At 37.6% G+C, this 20,315-nt stretch overlaps 2 protein-coding genes across 4 annotated transcripts in view; both read left to right on the top strand.

Moving 5' to 3' along the window:
- The window catches only part of mgll (monoglyceride lipase), a 34,139-nt gene extending 21,872 nt beyond the window's left edge, over nt 1–12,267 (top strand). For 2 of the 3 annotated variants that reach the window (XM_086158964.1, XM_086158963.1), the window contains 4 exons: nt 3,555–3,665; nt 4,364–4,453; nt 5,432–5,647; nt 6,501–12,267. In XM_086158964.1, coding sequence (XP_086015090.1) covers nt 3,555–3,665; nt 4,364–4,453; nt 5,432–5,647; nt 6,501–6,626 — 543 coding nt within the window. In that variant the 3' untranslated portion in view covers nt 6,627–12,267. The remainder of the gene's footprint in view (nt 1–3,554; nt 3,666–4,363; nt 4,454–5,431; nt 5,648–6,500) is intronic. The other variant, XR_015107076.1, reaches the window with a different exon arrangement.
- Nucleotides 12,268–14,352: 2,085 nt separating this feature from the next.
- Nucleotides 14,353–20,315, top strand: part of prkar2aa (protein kinase, cAMP-dependent, regulatory, type II, alpha A) — a 35,820-nt gene continuing 29,857 nt past the window's right edge. Inside the window, exons 1-2 of the mRNA XM_086158966.1 lie at nt 14,353–15,273; nt 16,152–16,445. Coding sequence (XP_086015092.1) covers nt 16,187–16,445 — 259 coding nt within the window. The 5' untranslated portion in view covers nt 14,353–15,273; nt 16,152–16,186. The remainder of the gene's footprint in view (nt 15,274–16,151; nt 16,446–20,315) is intronic.

Raw genomic sequence — 20,315 nt, forward strand, 5'->3', positions numbered from 1 at the left:
TCCAAGTCAAACTTAATCTCTGTAACTCACCCTTTTGGTCTTTTTTTGCATTTTATCCCACAATGCCCATGACAAAAAAATGCTTGCCAGAGGGTGTGTGAGAGCTTTACCGACAATGGCCCCATTCACTCCAGGGAGTTCAACCACCTTAGTTATATTACATCAAAACCACATGAAAAATATTAAACCAACTAGCATGCTCAGACAGATCACGTCAGCCATTACAAATTCATCCTTTTGACTGCTCTGTCTTTTTAACTGTGTGTCACAAATTTGTGATTTGGTCTGTTAGTGAAAAGTGAAAAGAGGAGAAACTGTTTGGATGAGAAACACTGAGTGATTGAGCCTATTCTTCGATCTCACAAGATGTGTGTACGTGCATGTGTGTGGGTGTGCGTGCACACACTTGCGCAGTTGTGTTCTTGTTTTTTCAGTAAGAGAGATTTTCTGGTGGGAAATGCTTTGTCCTTGTCTACTTTCTGACGCTTTTTATAAAACAAGCCTGTCTTTGGTCCCACCTTAATGAATATTCATGCAAGCAAAAAAAAAAAATCGTCTTACATAAACAAAGTTGAAGCCAATTAGTCTTCGAGGGGCAGATTCACTAATGCAGAATCATGCTTGTGTGTCTGTGCATGTAAATATACATGTGCACATGGTCTTGCACATGCTTACCTTGCTCATGAGCAAAGAAACCATAACCGTGTTAACTTCGATCAACTGATGGCATTATCGGGCAGCTAATGATGGCAACCCTCCATCCCTGCATTTAAATCACAATCTCACATGTCAGCCTGGCTGCCAAGGTGTGGTCTCGCACTGCTGCTGGCAGCAGCGACAGAGCTCATGTTGTGTCCTGAGGGTCGTGGGCTCACATTAGCATTTCTCTCCCATTCTGCGGAGAGCAATAGCCACAAAAGAGAAGAGTGGATGCTCTAAACAAAAGACAGATTGTTTTAGGTTCAACTCGGCCTTTCAACAGTTTTCCCACTGCTCCTTGCATCGGAGCCTCTCATCTATTTTGCAAAGACCTCCCAACTTTTCTAAGAAGACAGAAGACACTCCTTGTATTCTATCACAGCCTTAAAGAGGAAAATTGTATCATCTTTCCCTCATTGAATCAGGGGTCTTTGTTCCATTCTTAAAGTCAGTTTTAGAATAACTGACTTGTGTGCACTTTTTATGTTTCTCCTAGATCCAGGCTGAATAACCCAAATTTCCAGAGACTTACTCTGAGTAATGTTCAGATAGCATATGAAAAACATTATTGAACTGTTTTGCTGAGATGTTATCTACAGATAAGTCGTTATAGCAAACTCAGTTTACTGCTGAAAGAACTTTCACAGACCCATGTATGGAATGCCTCATAATGTAATAATATCTCATTAAAAAGCATTCATACATAAAAAAAGATAAAATACTACCGACTTCAATAGCAAGCTCAAACCAAGTGTCAAAATAATCCTGAAAATATGATTTCTCATATGTCTTCCAAAATGCTGATTTCACAGATGGAGTTTTAGCTATATCTGTTATGTGCATTTGTATGTCTGCTTCACTGCATTTTTGAACATGATTCAAAAATCTGATATTAAATCATATTGCTGCCAGATGGAACAGCCTGGATTTACAAACGTGACAGCATGTAAAGGCAGACAAAATGATGTAGCCATTATATTGGACATTGTCAAATGATTTAAAATATTGTGTTGGTAATAGAACGTAAAAAAGTCAATCCTCTCACGAACTACTATGTTTTTGTAATAGTGTTTTCGTGCCTGTAATAGAGTCAAGGGCACAGGCATCGTATGTTCAGGTTGCCCATCTGTTATTTTGTCTGTCACTCTCATGAATGCCATTTCCCTGGACAAGAGAGATCATTTCATCAAATTAGGTTCAAATTTCCGATTCAATACAAGGTCTCAGTGATTCCAATTTGTTGGACACAGGTCATTCATTTTTATTTTTTTCTGTAATGCTATTGACAGACAGGTAACTGGAGTGGGCATTATCTTTAAGGAGGAGTTGGTTAGGAATGTTCTGGAGGTGACAGAAGTGTGATTGGATGATTGAAAGAGTGCTTTGAAGAGTTGATGAGAAAATGAGAGAGAAGTAGAAGAGAAACTGTTGTGGACCCAGAAGTAGCAAAGATTAGTAACAGTGAAGTAAGGAGGGCATTGAAGAGGATGAAAGTAGAGAGGCTGTTGGTTGTGATTATATACCTGTGGGAGTATGGAAGTGTCTAGGAGAGATTGCTGAAGAGTTTTTAACTAGATAGTTCAACAGGAACTTGGAGAGTGAGAGGATGCCTGAGAAATGGAGAACTGTGCTGGTGCTGATTTTTAAGAACAACCGATATTTGCAGAATTTTGGAAGTTACAGAGGAGTAAAACTGATGAGCCATACAGTTAAGTTATGGAAAAGAGTAGTGGAACCTAGACTGAGGGCAGACATGAGCATTTGTGAGCAGCAGTTTGATTTCATGCCAAGAAAGAGTATTTTAGATACAATATTTGCTCTGATAATGTTGATGAAGAAGTACAGAAAAGGTCAGAGGGAGCTGGCTTGTGCTTTTGTACATCTAGAAAAAGATCTGAAATTGAAGAGAGGAACTATGCTACTGTGTGGGGAAGTCTAGAGTCACAGAGAAATATGTCAGAGTGGTTTAGGATGTATGAGTGCAAACACGGTGGTGAGGTTTGGTGTAGGTGTGACTGTGATTCAAGGTGGAGGTGGAATTGCATCAGGTGATGACGATGAAAAGGCATGATAAATGAGACAGGAATCTCTATGGTTTATGAAATTTACTGGTGATGTGATCTGTGTGATAGGTGCAGGTATGCCCTGGAAAAGAGAAGACTGAATGTTAGCCATAGCAAGGTGTGTGTGAATGAGAGGGCCCAAAGTGGATCAATTAGGTGTCAGGAAGTAGAGATAAAGAAGGGGGATGTTAAGTACTTAGGATCAACAGTCCAGCACAAGAGGGTGTGGAAAAGAGGTGTGGAGATACATTCAAGCAGGTGGAAAAATGTCAGGTGTGATGAGCGCTAAAAGGGTATAAGCCAGAATGAAAGAAAAGGTGTAAAAGATGGTGGAGAGACCAGCGATTTTGTCTAGTTTAGGGACAGTGCCATTGAGGAGACAACAAGCAGAGCTGGAGGAAGCAGAGGTAAAGATGTTTAGGTTGTCTTTGGGAATGACGACGATGGATAGCATCAGGAATTAGTCGATCAGAGGGACTTCACATGTTGGATGTTTTGGAGATAATATCAGCAAGGCCAAATTGAGATGGGTTGGTAAATATGCAGTGGATATACAGGGATGGTCAATGTATCATTAGAGGATGGGTGGCTGAGGTTGGATCTACCAGGCAGGAGGCTTAGAGCAAGACTGAAGAGGAGATTTATAGATTTGGTGAAAGAATACATGAAGTTAGTTCAGGTGAGAGAGAGCAGATGATAGGGTTAAATAGAGGCTTGCCCGAAGGGAACACCCATTTTTTTCAGTTTATTCACAAATTTAAAATTATTCTATTTGTTTGTTTTTTATATTAGGGTGGCGCTATTTCCATTTTGACGGCTTGTGAGAGACCAAGTGATTTTGCTGGAGTGGTTCTGATTGCTCCAATGGTCCAGATGAACCCAGACTCGGCCACTCCATTTAAGGTACTTTTTTCTACATTATCTTCTCTATTCTTCTTCGTGTTAATGTAATTTTGAATTAAACAGTTGAAAGATTCATAGATTCTTAAACTATGAAAATTAAGAGTGAACACCACTCATAAATCCCTTAACTATTAAAGCGTGATTCAAAACAAAGAAAAAAAAACAGAAAGGTTTGTAATTAATGGATGGATGAATTGATCATTGATTTTTTTAGCAAAAGTTCTCCCATTTTCCCAATTATTTTCAAAATTCTTTCTTAATCTACTGTTTTTGTGTATAGGTTTATTATTCATGTATTATTTTCCCTTTGCAGGGATCCATTATTATTTGTTTGTTTGAATAAATAAAAAACAAACAACTGAAGCAGAAATAGCAAGTTATTTCAAATCTTGTTTCTTGCTGCCCACAGTCCTTTTGTAAATTTGAAATTTTTGGAATGGAATGTTGGTCATTTTTTTTCTCATGTACTGTACATATTCATTTTTCATATTTTGGTCAAGTTTTCCTACTTTACCAAATGCAATGAAAAATAGGGCATGTTTTATTTTGTGAGTTCAGGGCCTTGGATGAATTTGTCAGTAGATTTCTCCACTCAATAACAAACAACATTTACTCGACAAGATTTTTATTTTGTCTTGTTATTGACATTATGAAAACAAAATGTTTGCATTTGTTTGTTTCTTGGTCTCTGTGAGCAGGTTTTTCTGGCAAAGGTCCTGAACCATATGCTGCCCAGCCTAAGTCTTGGTTCCATTGAGTCAAAGTGGGTTTCTCGGGACAAGAAGCAGGTGAGAGAACAATAGGAGTTGTTTAGTCTCGGGGGGAGACCAACTGTATTGTCATCCTGTGTATAAATTTCAGATAAAAGGATAAGACAATTTAATATACATGGCCTTGGGAGAGTATTGTTTATGTCTGTGTGTAGAGACAGGGAACAACACTTTAAGACTGGCCTGTAAGGAAATGTCCCTTTTTAGTAGGTATCTTAAAGATTTTACGATCTAAAAACGTATGTGTTACAGTTAAGAGCATGGAGGGTTTTTGAAAAGAACACATGCTATTTTTTGACATCTACCAAAGAGCAAAAATGCATATTTTACAATCGCATGGGTGTAGATATTATGGTTTATAACACCAGTTTTCCCCTTCTTTGGCTGCAACAAATAAACGTTCCCTCAACAGTACATAGCTTTGTGTGTACTTTATCGGTGTGTACCTTTGCCACAAATAAACGTTCCCTCAACAGTTCATAGCTTTGTGTGTACTTTATCGGACATGCTCTGTGGTGTATGAGTGCGTACTAACATCCCAAAGCTGAAACTTTCAGAAATAGCATGTTTTCACAAAAGGGTCGCATGCTGAGATCTCTGCTTTCTGTGGTCGGCTGCAGGAAGTTATATCACCAAATTAAGGCACAATAGAAATAGACAAAGCATGTTCCATACATAGTGAGCTTAGAAGGCATGACAAATTAAAAACTACTTGTGGCATGTTTTGTTTTGATTTTCAATAAGATTATGATTTTTGTTGGAATGTCACTATAAGATAACTCGGTTGATGATTTTATCTACAAGAATTTCTGTAGTTCAAATACTCACTGAAAATTCTATAGTTCTTTAGTCTCTTTTCATTATAATGTTTAAAGTTGATTGGGGGGTCTTTGCAGAGAAAGAGAATAGGGGTAGACAAGGCATGAGAAATTAAACAGTGCAGCATGACAATGAGACATGTAACTAACTTGGGGCTGCCCTGCCATCTCTTGCCAGGTTGAAGCCTATGACGCGGATGAATTGAATTTTCATGGTGGGATGCGGGTGTCGTTTGGAATCCAGTTGATGGGAGCAGCTGCTCGTATTGAGAGGGAAATCTCGTCCATCAGCTGGCCCTTCCTGCTGCTGCATGGAGATGCTGATAAACTCTGTGATATCAGAGGCTCTAAAATGATGTACGAGAATGCTCCTAGCTCAGACAAGAAGATCAAGGTAAGGTTGTGTCAATATGAATATATTATTTAGTATAGTTGTTATTACAAGAATGGCATGTGTTCTCAAAAACACATAAAAACTGTAAGGCAGTTTTCAAAAATTAATTTTACAGAAAAACGTGTGAAAAGCTAAGTATCATGGGAATTATTGGAACACCATTGTATTTCCCTGTCAGAGTTCTGCACCATAACATACTTTAACGGGAAAAGTGACTGCAACATAGGATAGGACTCATGTAGGATACAAATTGAAGTCTGTTGAAAGGTTCTGTTGAAAGGTAAAACTTTGGTGTATTAGCTATAACATTGCTGTTTAATATTTCTGTTAACTTTGTTAAGACATTTCAAGAGAATTGTGTTAAAATAACATGAAGAGTCATCAATTCCTCGTAGTTAGCAAGTCATTTTTAAACATCTTTTCCATAAATGTGTCTTTTGTGGCTCTCCGGGGCAGAGCTTGCAAGTTTACTTTTTTTAAAGGTTTCTTTGAAAACATGCCACTTCTCAGCTGAGGGGCTCCTTTAATCCCCTTCTGCTTTTTTTGCAAAGTATTTGGAATAACACAATTAACCCCTAATGTACTTCAGGCAACAGCTTATAGGTGGTTCAGTCAGCCACCAAATCAATGCACGCCACCTTTAAGTTGCCAATTATGTCTTATCATTGTGTACTTTGTGAACCTTAACTTATTTTGGAAAATTGTAACAAACTAAATGATGTTACCTTTTTTCAATAAAGCTTATTTGATTTGTCAAATATTGAGTTTTGCCACCAGATTTGAACATGAAAACACCTCTGAATTGCAACACATTTTCTAATTCCATCCATCCCTACATTTCATCTCTGAGCAGGTCTATGAGGGTGGCTACCATGCCCTTCACCATGACCTCCCTGAGGTTGCTGAGTCTGTGTTGAAGGAGGTCACCAGCTGGATCACAGAACGCCTACCGACATCTCAACTGGCACAGAGCTCCTAGACGTCTAACTTCTACAGCCTGCTTAAAGCTCCAAGGCAAATGCCCACTTCATCCAAGAAACTCCAGTCATCTTTCAGGAGTACCTCAACTACAATATTCTCCTGTTTGGAATTACATCTGGGAATACAATGAGAAAAAGAAGTTGTCTCCGGGTAAACACTTAAAGAAATTCCCTCTCTCTACTCAAAGAATATTTTATTTCTCTTGGTAGCTCAATGATTTTTTTTTTTTTCCTTGTCTGCTATTTGTCCACACAGGGCAAAATATCCTGGTTCACATGAGATGGTAGGTCAGAGCTCATTATTTAATGCAGTTTCCTTGAGGCAGTTATGATCAGAAAAATATTTCATGTACTTAAGACAGTGATATCAGAGCATTTCATTATTTTCACCAGACTCTACGAAATGGAGTTCAAGTGTCAGTGTGTTGGGTTGTGTAATGCAATAATGAAGTTGCCATCTCTTTAGGCATATCTCTAGAGTAGCAATTTCTACAGTAATATAGTAATGAGGACACATCATCCACCATTCATTCAGGCTGTAATGCCTATAGAGGCATCAAAACTCCAGTGAGTTCTTCATCGGTTTCTTCCCGGATGAACCTTTGACTGCGCTGTTAACCTAAAATACCCCAAGTCACATAGGGAGCTTTTCTGAAAACATGTTTAATCTTCACATTTTTATTTTCCCTGGAAACAAGAGTTTTGTAGCAATGCACTACTCTTGAGCAGAATTTCCAAAACAAATTTTGATTACTAAGATCTATTGAGGTGTTGGTTAGATGGATGTAAGATTAACTTGGCATAAAAAGTGATAAAAATATTCTTTAGGTTTCTCACCCAGTAATATTCTGCAAGGTTCTTACTACAACAAAAAATGGCCACCATACTGAATGCAGTACTGTACTATTTCAGTGAGAACTCAGGACAATTGCAAGTTAAATAGGTAAATGTAAAGATTTAAGTTTCTGAACAAAAGAAGGGAGGAAAGGTTAAGGATCACATCGGTGACAGTGGAGATTAAAGTTTAATTTATTGATAGTCATTCCCTGCATCACTTTTAAATACTTAAGATTCTTACAAACTTTAGATACACATCTGCCTGGCTGGTATCTGCCACTTAAATTTCATTTTTGTGATACACACTAGACACTTAAATAATCTGCAACAATCAGCTACAGCAGGCACCAATTTAATGTTGGTTAGATGTGAAACGTTATATTTGTTAAAGAAATGAAAATCAACGTTCATGAAAAAATCGAATTTTAAACTCAAAATAGTAAATCGAGATCATGAAATTTGGCCCTGGACATTTTGATCTTCACATTGAATATCATTTGGACATTCACAAGAACTCAACAAAATAAATAAAATTTTAATTTCACATCATTAAATAAATTAAATGTTTTTCAGTAGATATCTTGTAATTTATGTTGTCTCTAGCACTTAACCAAATATCAACATCAGAATTATATGGAGATCAGCTGACAATGAATATATTACTGGTTAGAAATTCTAAGATTAAATATTGATTATCAGAGTATATTTCAAACAACATATACATTAATTACACCCCTTTACATTTAAATGCTTAAAACATTGCCATATCATCCATGATTTTTCCAAAATGCAAAAATAGCATTTTATTTTAAGTTGTTATTTTTCTACCACTTAAATAATTTATTTACACAATAGTTTTAGGGTTTGTATCAGCCCTTCAATCGAAAAGCAAATCTGCATGCATCAACAGCATGCAGTGTTTTAGTTTGTGTCATTTTTCATTTATCTACTAATGAACTTCAAGCTTTATTTTTTTATTCCATTGTCAAATATATAAGTATACATAGTATATATGTATTTTTCTTTCCAGCAGTACCCAGATTTGAAAGGGACTTGTGCAAGGAGCATTGGGGCGGCACTTTGTGGTATTCTCAGCAACCATTACTAACCATGGCAGCAGACAAAGAATGTGGTAGATTTGTTTTTACATGTTACATGAGTAGTAACCAGGGCGATCAGTGACGCACTGATAGAATGAAATGAATTTTGGGCTGCTTTATTTTCCTTCTAACTATCTCCGTCCTCACTCCCTGCCCTTACTCTTTTTTTTCATCTCACCTCATGTCAACCCATTTCATCACATCTGGTCTTTTTTTAGTTGCTGTGGTGACCAGCTCCCTTTGTTTGTTCATCACAGAGGCCCTTGTTTTACTACACATTCAAACATCATGTACTGTCAGACACCCACACTGTCCCTAATGGTCAGTTATCAGAGCAGCTGCCTTTTTTCCATTTTATTCAAGAAAGGACACCATCAGTTAATGTGCTCTTTATTCTGCTGTGATTAAGATTCCATCACTTTGGAAATTTAAGATGCAAGAGTTAAACACAATCTAAAAAGACCGCCAGACTCGTTTAAAAATCACTGTTGGGGTTGATACCTAAATGAAAAGCAATGTAACACAAAGTATTTATTACTGTTTCAAAATGGAATATGTCACTTTATTTAATTTCCACGCGGAGAGTCATTTTTCACACTGCCATACATCCTACCATGTTACTGTGCAACTCTCCTTTATAGTAGAATAAGTACAAATCCTTATCCTACTACAGGCACGGATGAGGACATGTTCTCTTTAAGTATTACTAAAATTATAGTTAAGTTGGTAGTACTTGTAAGACAAACAATGACATGTATGATTCATAAGCATTTTAATTATTGGATTTAGAACAGTATATGGATGGATGGATGGATGGATGGATGGATGGATGGATGGATGGATGGATGGATGGATGGATGGATGGATGGATGGATGGATGGATGGATGGATGGATGGATGGATGGATGGATGGATGGATGGATGGATGGATGGATGGATGGATGGATGGATGGATGGATGGATGGATGGATGGATGGATGGATGGATGGATGGATGGATGGATGGATGGATGGATGGATGGAATATGATCATTTGAAATTATTACACAACAGACTGACTAATATCTAAAAATAAATGATATAAACATCAGACTGACAGAATAAGCCATAAGCTGAAGACTATTACATTAGGCTTGAACAGGGTAATGGGGTATCTCTATATTTTCTCAGGCCACAGAAAATATTTTGCCAGAAAGGTGTCAGGTTGCATCGGTGGAAGTCTAGAAAATGTGTTCATGCCATCCCTGTGGGAATCAGACCTCTAAACATTCGGCAGGACTGCAGGGATGATGAAGTTACAGCAGGCACTAGTCCTTCAGACTCATAATAGACCCCCTGTTGTCTGCTATCAGCACAATACATTCAGCCATGTGTGTTGCTTTGGAATTGAGACTTTGCAAAGCTCTACCTGTCAGATCACGTGTGTATATTACTGCTATCATTAGCCATGGGGGTGGAGAGATGGAATGAGAGGAGGAGAGAGAAAGAGATGAAAGCTGTCAGTAACCATGGCAGCACCATTTTTTCCCTACAAAATTACCCAGTGAAAAACAGTGTGCATTGGTTATGGATGTAAGATGTACAACAGATGCTGCTCTTCTTTCAAGTCTTCTTGTTCTTTCACTGTCACTATCCTTTTGTGTACAGCCACATAAGAGAGCAAACAATTAGTGTTGCATTGTGCAGTAAACGCTGCACTCTGAATTCAAATTAGGGTGATGAATGAAGCGATTAATTTTTTTCTTAGCAAAATCTTTTTCTCGTGACAACTGGACTTCATTATCTTCCCTTGAAGATGTTTCACAATTCAACCAAGAGGCTTCTTCAGTTCAAACTGAAGACGCCTCTCTTCAGAAGTTTTTGACAAGAATTATCCATGACCTGGATGACTGAAAATCTCCACAGACATTCATTGTTTTGATTTAGTCAAAAAATGAACTTTTTCGCCCATGGCTATGTATAATTGCTCTTTCCTGTCCTTTGTCAGGGTGGGAAGGTATCCTTCTGTTAGGCATTCTTTGCAAGCAATGTACTGGAGTCTAACCCAATCCTCACATTTGTTCATTACACCATTCATTTCCACTGGCATCTCTATCCAAGAAGGAATTGTACACAGGGTCACAATACTGAGAGACAACCATGCACAGTTGCAGGGCTTTGTATGATAATTGAACATGTTTATATCTAATAATAATAATTGACTGTTAGTACCCTTCTCATTTAGGATAAGGGAGAAAAAATGAGGGCTGAAAATTATGTGGCCTACTGTTTTATAAATATGGGTCTGTTGATAATGGTCACCATTGTCTTTTTTTTGGCATCTTGACTTTATGACTGTTTCTTAGAAAAGAAGTGACATTTTTAATGGAGAACTGGGGGGCACAGGCCAGTCTTTCTGTGTTTTCATGGGTATAAATGAGTACTGACCCATTCGATGCAGCTTGAATTAAGTCAGTGATCATTTTTGGTTGAAGAGTTGAAGATGACTATTATAAAATGCTGTAATTCCAATGCAGATTTCACCATATCTACTGTCAAATATCAAATCTGTAAAATACAGATGATCCAGGCTTTTAAAGTAATATATTACTCAATCAACACAGGTTAATTGATTTGACAAAGCAGATGTTATTTTCGAGTATTAGATAGTTGAGCATATTTTGAAAAACTCATTCAACTATTGTTGGTATTTATCAATAGAGATTGATGATTTATTTCTCATAAGAAAAAAGGTAGTACACTGTATAGTGTAGTATTAATAACGTTACATAGTGGAAAAAAGAAAAAAAGACTGTGTTGTATTTTGCAAATCTTTTATCTTGTTTAAAGTATTTATAGGAATTACTTTTATGTACAGAATATTATATATTGATTACAGATCAGGATGAGGCACTTTTTATACCATCAACCACACACTTGTGTAATTTTTACTGCTGTTCAATTACATAAATATAAGAATGGTTCAAAGATGTGTACAGTCAGCAGTCCACAAATATAAGATACTTATGATGTGATTTGGCATCAAGAGTATTTTGCTACTGTGTTTAATCGAGTGTTGTAACACCAGTCATGTTGCAGTTTCAGACAGAACTGAATGTTTGAGAAGTCCCATATTATCATGTTTTTTTATTACAGTATATGACAACTAGGTTGTTGGCTACTGCATGTTGGGGAATATGTTGAAATTCTGTCAAATATGTGTTTCCTAACCTTACTGTTATTAAAAGTGAAGTGCATTTATAAAAGTACTGATTAATAAATGATTATACAACTGTAGCATGCACCTTAAAAGATCAGAATCCCATAAAGGAAAAGTTTCATAATAATGAATCATATGTTCAGTTTGAGATTGTGGTATGGTGTTGTAGTGCCTTATTGATATGACAAGGACTATTTGATTATGTGATCACGGGTGAAGATGTAGGGTTAGATGGAGATGGTTGATTCGTTGTGGCAACCCCTGAAGGGAAAAGCCGAAAGGAAAAGAAGGTAAAGATATTTGTGTAATCATGTCAGTTGACATAGATAAGCTATGTTGACTCACATTGATACAATCTGTCTGTGTCTTCAGGTTTTCTGCTGTTACATCTCTGTCAACTTTTGATTTCAATTTCAGTCAATTTGTCATTCTATGTTTTTTCCTGCTTTCTACCCCTCTACTATAAGTCTGAAAATTATCAAAGCTCAATACAAAGTTTGTCATGCATCCCAGATCTTGTTGTTTGCCATCAGATGACTGGTTTACTGAGTAGTACAATCCATTTTAAAAACGCTTATTTAGTTGGTTCTGATATTGGCACAATATTCATAAAACAGCAAAAATGACATATGTAGAATAAAGTAAAGCATTTGCCATTGAAGGGAATGCAACATTATGTTCAATGGAAGTTAGAGTCAAAAGGCAGTCATATGATTTCCACAATGTGTGATAGAATAAAAAATGTAACTGTCACATAATTATTATTGTTATTATTGTTATTATTATTATTAAAACAACAATAATAATAATAATAATAATAATAATTGTATAGGTGTATCTGTGTGGTTCGTGATCTACATAGAGAGCTTATATCAGCCACTAGATGGCAGTACTGCATCATAAATTCATTCAAGGCGTTTGGTTTCTCCTGCATGAATGGCGGAGCTGTTTTCCAACACTAGCTGGAACCGGCATGAATGATCCAAAGATCCGATTCGATTCCCATTTTTTTCATCGCCTTTTTACACTATACCTATTATCAAACAGTTCCTGGTAAGATTATATATCATACAAATACCTCAGCTATACACCATAACACTGCTTTCCAAATACCAACTTAATGATTCAATTTTCTTTTGTAATTTGTTGTGTTTGAACGCATCAGTGATGGTGTTGAGGATCAATAGTTGATAGTTGAACACTTGTGACAAGAATTGCACCTCAGACTGCTTTATGGATAAAATCATTTTTGCATAAACATGGGATACAGAATCAGAATATTGAAAAAATACTAATTATATTGTAATCATAATATATTACTCATAAGAATTAAAATCCAATTCACAAGTCAGTCTTGGCATTAGATTTTACCCCCCTATGACACCTAATAAGGACCAGATGGAGGACCTGCCGCACATAACTAGCCTAGGAGTGAGATGCTGAGGCGAATCAAGACTAAAACATGTAAATTGTGTCTCCATCCTACACACTGTTCTCTCTCTGTCCCATTTTCATTTTATTTTCCCCTTCTCCTACAACATGTAGGCTATGAACTCTCCTTGAGACATTTTTGGAGTTTGTTGGAACCACATTACCAGAAAACCCCAACGGAAATCTCTTCCTGGAAAACCTGAAGTGGAATGTACTCCATACCTGAATAATCATCCCACACTCCATAATGTTCTGACGCTTGTTTATGTTCTTAAAGGTCCATTGGGAAATCTATAGAAAATGCAGTTTGATGAGAAATAGACATTCATTAGCCTACACACACTAAATATGCTTAGCAAGTGAAGGACATTGGGATTTACAAGTTGCATATTCCAGCTATTCATGTGTGCCCTTTGAGACTGAACCTTCAGCATTAATAAGAATAGTTTGGGGACAGCTTAAAAAAAAAATAGAGTTGAACAAATTGTTGGCACAAAAAGTCTTGTCAGTGAATATTTTGAAAATTATTTTTTGTGAAGATTCCTTTCCCAGCAGAGGGAGCCTGAGGATTATTTTTTCTTCTGTTTGTAGTCAACTAGAGAGAAGAAATTAAATCGGGGCTTTCTGTAGCCATGGTAACAACTTTGCCTTCAAGAGAACAGGGGGTTTATCCGGGGAATTGGAGAGAGGAGATTCTGCACTGGTGGTAGCAGACCTCCCAGTATTGGTATCTAGAGATCTATCCTCAGTTACCCTGCCCCTTCTTGACTTCTCCTCCTGTCTGTCAGGGAAGGGTACCGAAGACTTAAATGTAATAATGTAAAAAAAGGCCAGATTGGGAAGAAAACAAGAATGTGGAAATTAAGACTTGACTCACCAGAGATAAACTTGACACAAACCATTTTTTTTTAATAGAAAAATGGCAAGTAGGTAGGACAAGGAGGAGGAAATTGTTATCATGCTTGAGACTTGCTGTCAGTCTGTCCAAAGAATATTTACAATTAGCATTAAAACTATTTAAAGCATTGATTTTGAGATTAAGTGACACTACCTGGTGAAACCATGCCAAATGGAAGCTTTTTCTTCCATTTAGAAAATTCTTTGCCTCACATCTTGGATATTTTCCTAAGAGATAGCACAAGTAATTAGAAAAAACATAAAAACTATTGTTTCAACAAAACACGTTTTTATGACTGAAATTTTTCACGTTTCTTTGCAAGTGTTTCTGTGGCTCACCATCACAATGACAGACCCAACTGTGTGGGCGTGGACTCTCTAATGAGCCAGGTATCCTTCAAACCCGCCTCAGGCTGTGGTTTGCCGAGGTTCCTCCTCTTTGATTTGTCATGCTTTATGTCAATCAATGTCCACCTTCCCGCCCCTCTCAACTCTGGAAGCCAGCCTTCCATCCTTGAGTGTTCAGTATTAGAGTCCTTGCCAAGATAGGAATTATGAGACGTGTCTTTCGTCGATTTTTGCAGACAGCTTCCATCGCTTCTACCATCTGTGGGGCTGGATAAACGATCGAAACAGTTTTGAGTTTTGTGGTATTTCATTTTGCACTAAACGTCTTTATTTCAGTGAGTAGCGTAACGCTGCAATCATTTCTCGATAAATTACTCTCGTGGTACCAGTAGCTGTATTTGGTCAATCGAATATATATTCGATCTTTAAATTGAGTTTGTTTGACGGCTGCGAAATGATGAACGCAAATGCTAACAAGTAGTTAGCAAAGCAATCGATTGGCTCGTCGGTGAGGCTGATTTCCCTTACAGAGCAAGTCCCACCCTTCACCAAGTGCGTGGACATCGTGAGAGGCTGCAGCGGTGAAGTCGAGAGCTTTTTACCAACAACTTAGCCAGCATCGCTGTACAGCTGGCTGGCTAGCTAGCTATAATAGCTTACGTTAGCTAGGTGACGCTAACGTAAAATTGTTGGCTTTACATCGGACAAAAGTGTTCTGCGGAGATATAAGGCCACTGGAGAAAAGACTGGCTGACAAAAGAGGTGAAATAAGAGAACGAAGAAGACACCAAGAAGGAGGGGACGGGCTAGTTTAGCCGGGGAGACAGAATCATACGTAAGTGACAACCTATGTGTACCGTTTAATATAGTCGACAACGTTAGCTTAAACAAGAAGCCTTCGTGTTACTGGTACTGCATCGTTACAGGTTGCTGCGCTTAACGTTATCTATCTAGCCACTTATCTTTGGCTTAGCACACAGTCAGCGCGCCATACTATAAGCTAACGGGTATATGCTTCTTGAAGGTGGCACACTGGCTAGTAGGACAGCTACTACATATTGATATAAAGTAAGCTCTTAAATTTCGGTTCTACTTCTCTCTGGTCATTCTTTATTGTTGGGGTTAGATTGGCTTGTTTAAACATTTTTTGCGTCCATCTATAACGGCGCAGCTACCAAGGCTAGATGTCATAAGTATTAGCAAATTAGCCCCTTAGCTAGCTAGTTTCAGCGTACCACCCACCCAAGTTGACAGCTTCGTTGACAATGCCGTTCTGTAATGTCCATGAAACCAGCGAATGTCACTTGCTATCAGTCGACTCGCGGTAAATGTTTCGCTCATATCTATCCAGTGCAGCTGTTTGAACTGTGTGTTCCCTGGCTCAGACCAAGAATAAGTGGCTGTTCAGTGACAATGTCACACACTAATGCTTCATAAACGGCATTGATCTACCTTGCTTCTAAAAGGCAACGTCCATGGTCTGCTCAGCTGACAAATTCGAGTATTATTTTTGTTGCTGTCCTGAGGCTTTCCAGTTTTCAAACAGGGCTCTTACCAAATCCATAACATTCTAAAATCAGAAGCATATACAATGCTGATATAATGAAAGCCATTCTTTTTAAATCAACCTCTTGCCCACCACAACTTCACAGTTCATGTCTCAGACATAAGTGTAACTTAACTAATAATTCTGTTTCATGGTTTTTCCTTTAGATAGAGCAAACACTGCCTCTGAGGTACACACAACCATGAGTATTGAGATACCAGTGGGTTTGACAGAGCTTCTGCAGGGCTACACCGTGGAGGTGCTGCGACAAAGGCCGTCAGATCTGGTGGATTTTGCAGTACAGTACTTCACCCGTTTACGGGACACCAGAAGCCAAGATGGGGCCAGTGCTGGTGGCAAAACAGGGAAAGGAGTGATGTTTGATGGCGAGCCAATGCAGACAGAGTCCAATGGAGAAGAAGAGGATGATGATGATGATGATGATGATTCCGACTTTGAACGTAAGATTTTTCCTTTATTAGTCTGCTGTTGGTGGTGGGGATGTGTGTGTTTGGGAAAGTTGGACACAAAATTAAACTGTGGTCTCACTCATGACTGACTTGCTTATTAGTCCTCATTTACAACTTTGGTTATCTGTTCTTATTTTATCTATCTGGCTGTCAGTATCCAGCAGGATCATACATATCTATTTCTTTAGGATTTTATTTTCTAAATTATATGTTATGGGGTATTAGGACTGGTATATTAAGCAATTTGAAAAAAATCCACTTAAAACATTTCTATCTATAAAAACCTTGTATTTTACAAGATGCAACTGATTAACAGTGTGACTAATAGCTTCACTTAATAAAAAAACAAGTGGCAATAATTTAAAGCCCTACCAAAATTTGCATTGCCTTATCAGAAAATGCTTTATCATTTCCATATAATTCAGTGCGCTAAATAAATTGAAACTTTGCTTTGATGCTCTAAATTTTGAGGTCCCACCCAGTGCATTTCTTTCAACAGTAGCAAAGCCTTTCCTCTTTTTTTATCACTCCCCTGTGTTTCACAGACTGGCAGAGGATGCAAGCTGCTCTAAAACTTAGCTTGCCCATGTGCTGCTGAGAGCAGCATGGCCTAGATCACATCAGCGCACTGTGGAGTCAATGGCTGTTACCTTTCTGTATGGCCTTTCTGTGATTTCTCAATGAGCTGATCCACTGAAAAGACCTGTGAATCTATCATAAGTCAATCTCATGTAATGTTTGGCGAATATTCATCAATCCATCCATTATTTATACCGCCTCGTTCACTGAGGGTCATGGGGGAGGCAGAAGCCTATCCCAGCTGTCATTGTGTTAGACTCATTGTTCAGTCTTCAATTAACCTACTGCATGCTTTTGGATTGTGGGAAGAAACCTGAGAACCTTGGGGATTCCACGCAAATGAGGAGAACCAAAAGGAAAATTTTAAGTTTGACCATTTTTCATTTCATTATATTTGGACAATATATGCAAATGGTCACATAAGTAGGGTTGGGTTGATGTTAAACAGTAGTGACCTCAGTTGCAGGAGCCTTCAGAGTTTATTTTTGCAAGTGTAGTTACGTATGGTACGCACATCCGTTGCAAGTTATAGAGTTAGATTAATAGGTTTTGACTTGATTTTCCATCTAACCTGTTCAAATTCTAGCTTGGTGACAATGTTAAGCAAGGCTCCCTTGTATATTCTGATAAGAAGTTATATTACCTTTATCAATTAAGGTGGCAATAAATGACAGGGTACGATAGTGTTGTGCTTTTGCCTGCTTGCTCTGGGTCACACACATGACATCCATGGCATTAGATTATTCAGCCAAGCTTGTACTCAGCCTCCAGGCTGCATTCATTTGAGATGGGAACAACATGGGCCTGTACAAAGAAAGGCATCATGTGCTCTTGCCTGACCACTGTTATAGCCTATAGGTATAAAGAGTACTATGGTGCTACCAGTTCAGCAGCACATGCCTCAAAACAGTGTGATCATGTGCTGGAAACAGCAAAAATAGCTGTCTACTGGTGACACATTCCAAAGGTCGCTGTATTGTTTTCAGCTCTAAAAATCTACAGACAGTGGGATATATTATGATCTGTGAATGACTGCATTTATAAGAAATTTGGTCTTCACTTAAGCCTCTTTTCTAATGGTTCTGAATGTATGATTGCTTTCAAGGTATATAAAACTGTCCACTGTTAGCTTTAATCAAAATGCCTCGCTTCACTTGAAAATGTAGGTTTCTGTTTAGAACAGGGTTCAGATAGGACAGGGGCTGTTAAAAGCACCAACTGAAATATTTGTGAATACTGACTGCTTAGAGTTGTTGCTAATAGGACCAATTTTTAGTGCTGTAAGTTTTTGATCAAAAAAAGAAAACTGCAAAGTTGCATTGCCCTGGCCTGACATGGCATTGATAAGTTCCTTGTTATGGACATTTACTTTTCTAATGACCTTGAAGGAAACTATTCAGTCATATAACATGAAAAAAATAGCCTGACATCTGTCTCATTTAAAAGTGATATTTGTCTCGCCTCTTTATGAAGATTCTTACTGTTACAATTATTCCTTGTGGTGTTATTAAACTTTCTGTACAGAAGAGGTTGCCCTGAGTCTTGGACTGAAATGGAAATTAAAAAAAAGTGATAATTTATTCCCATGAATAGAACAGATTAAAATGCCTTATTTTCCATGTTGTTTTGTTTAGCTTTTGCAGTTTCAATTCACATCAGTATCATTACACAGGCCTAAGCTTTTATCAAAGTGTTATACACTGCTCAAAAAAATAATGGGAACAGTAAAATAACACATCATAGATCTGAATGAATGAAATATTCTTCTTAGATACTTTGTTCTTTACATAGTTAAATGCGCTGACAACAAAATCACACAAAAATTTTAAATGAAAATCAAAGGTATTAACCCATGGAGGTCTGAATTTGGAGTCACATTCAAATTTAAAATGGAAAAACACATTACAGACTGATCCAACTTTGATGTAATGTCCCTAAAACAAGACAAAATGAGTCAGTGTTGCTTCCTAAGTGGACAGATTGATTTCACAGAAGTGTGATTGACTTGGAGTTACATCGGGTTGTTTAAGTGTTCCCTTTGTTTTTTTGAGCAGTATAGTTTTGAATGCAAATGGTTGTACTTCTGGCATGTCTTACAATTTTGCCTGAAGCCCTTGAAGTAAGTGTTAATTGGGGATGAAGAACTGCAAAGATGAGTAGTATTTTACCTCAAATTTCTGAGCTGCATTTTGAATTACAAGTCAGGTCAAAGGATGTTTTCTGGTGGGACCTAAATGAAGAAACACAGTTGCACATTAAGAGAAATTCTTAATATATTAAGATCATCTAATGCTCTCTTTAAATAGTTACAGAGAAAAAAGTGTTTTTTTTTTCTCAATATTCACTCAAGCTACCTGGGAGAGGAGTAGATGATAGACAGTAAGCTTTATGCAGAGGATGCAGTACAGGGTAGGCTTTCCCTATATATATTTTTTCTCCTGCTTTTTTTTCTCTATTTTTTTAGTTAGCCTGTCTTGTGTCAGGTTGGTTTTGGAATTCCAAGGAAACCATGAATGAGTGCTACTGTGAGGGATAGAAACAGGGCTTTTGAAATTGTTAGACGTATGTATTTTTTTTTTAATCTATCAGACAAAATTCATCTCTACAATAATTACATTTGTTTTGGGTAATATTAATCAGCCCTGCATTTAATGGCTTTAACGAGTCTGTAAATAGATGCCCAAATTTGTTTATATAATCCAGTGTGCATGTTTGTATGTAAAGCAGATAAATACTCTGCATTTTAGCGTATTTAAACCCAGGGTTAGTGTTGCTCAGGGCATTATTGCACACACAGAAAGTCTGCCTCTGACCTCTTTCTGTCTCCTCCCCCTCTTTACCACCTCCTCATACTGTATTTGTTCTTCCATTTGTTTTTTGGCCCAACTTACTCTCCCTGTCCGCTTCCCACCGCCACTACGACCTCCACTTTTAACCCCTGCCTGTGGTATGTCTCCATTTTCCTTTAATTCACCCATTTCTACTTTATTTCTCTTGTCTTAGTCATGACTGAGCACTGTATTTAGTCTGAACATAAACATGGTATCATTGTCTGTTACAGACAACCTGGTACTGTTCTCTACTATGAATATGTCTATGGTTTATACTAATTCTGTTATTTTCTCCCCATTCATGTGTGAGACTTTCAGGTCTTTACTCTGTTCTTTGTTTCAAAAAAATGCCTTGATTGGATTTATAAGTGGGCATAACATTACTTCTATAGATAGTATCGCATAGTGCAATGAGCTGAGGGACTGAGGTTCCTTTAAAGGCTTGCATGAA

This window comes from Fistularia commersonii, chromosome 14 (genome assembly GCF_037954325.1).
Source record: "Fistularia commersonii isolate RoL2024-O1a breed Wild chromosome 14, RoL_Fcom_v1.0, whole genome shotgun sequence".
Lineage (NCBI taxonomy): Eukaryota > Metazoa > Chordata > Actinopteri > Syngnathiformes > Fistulariidae > Fistularia > Fistularia commersonii.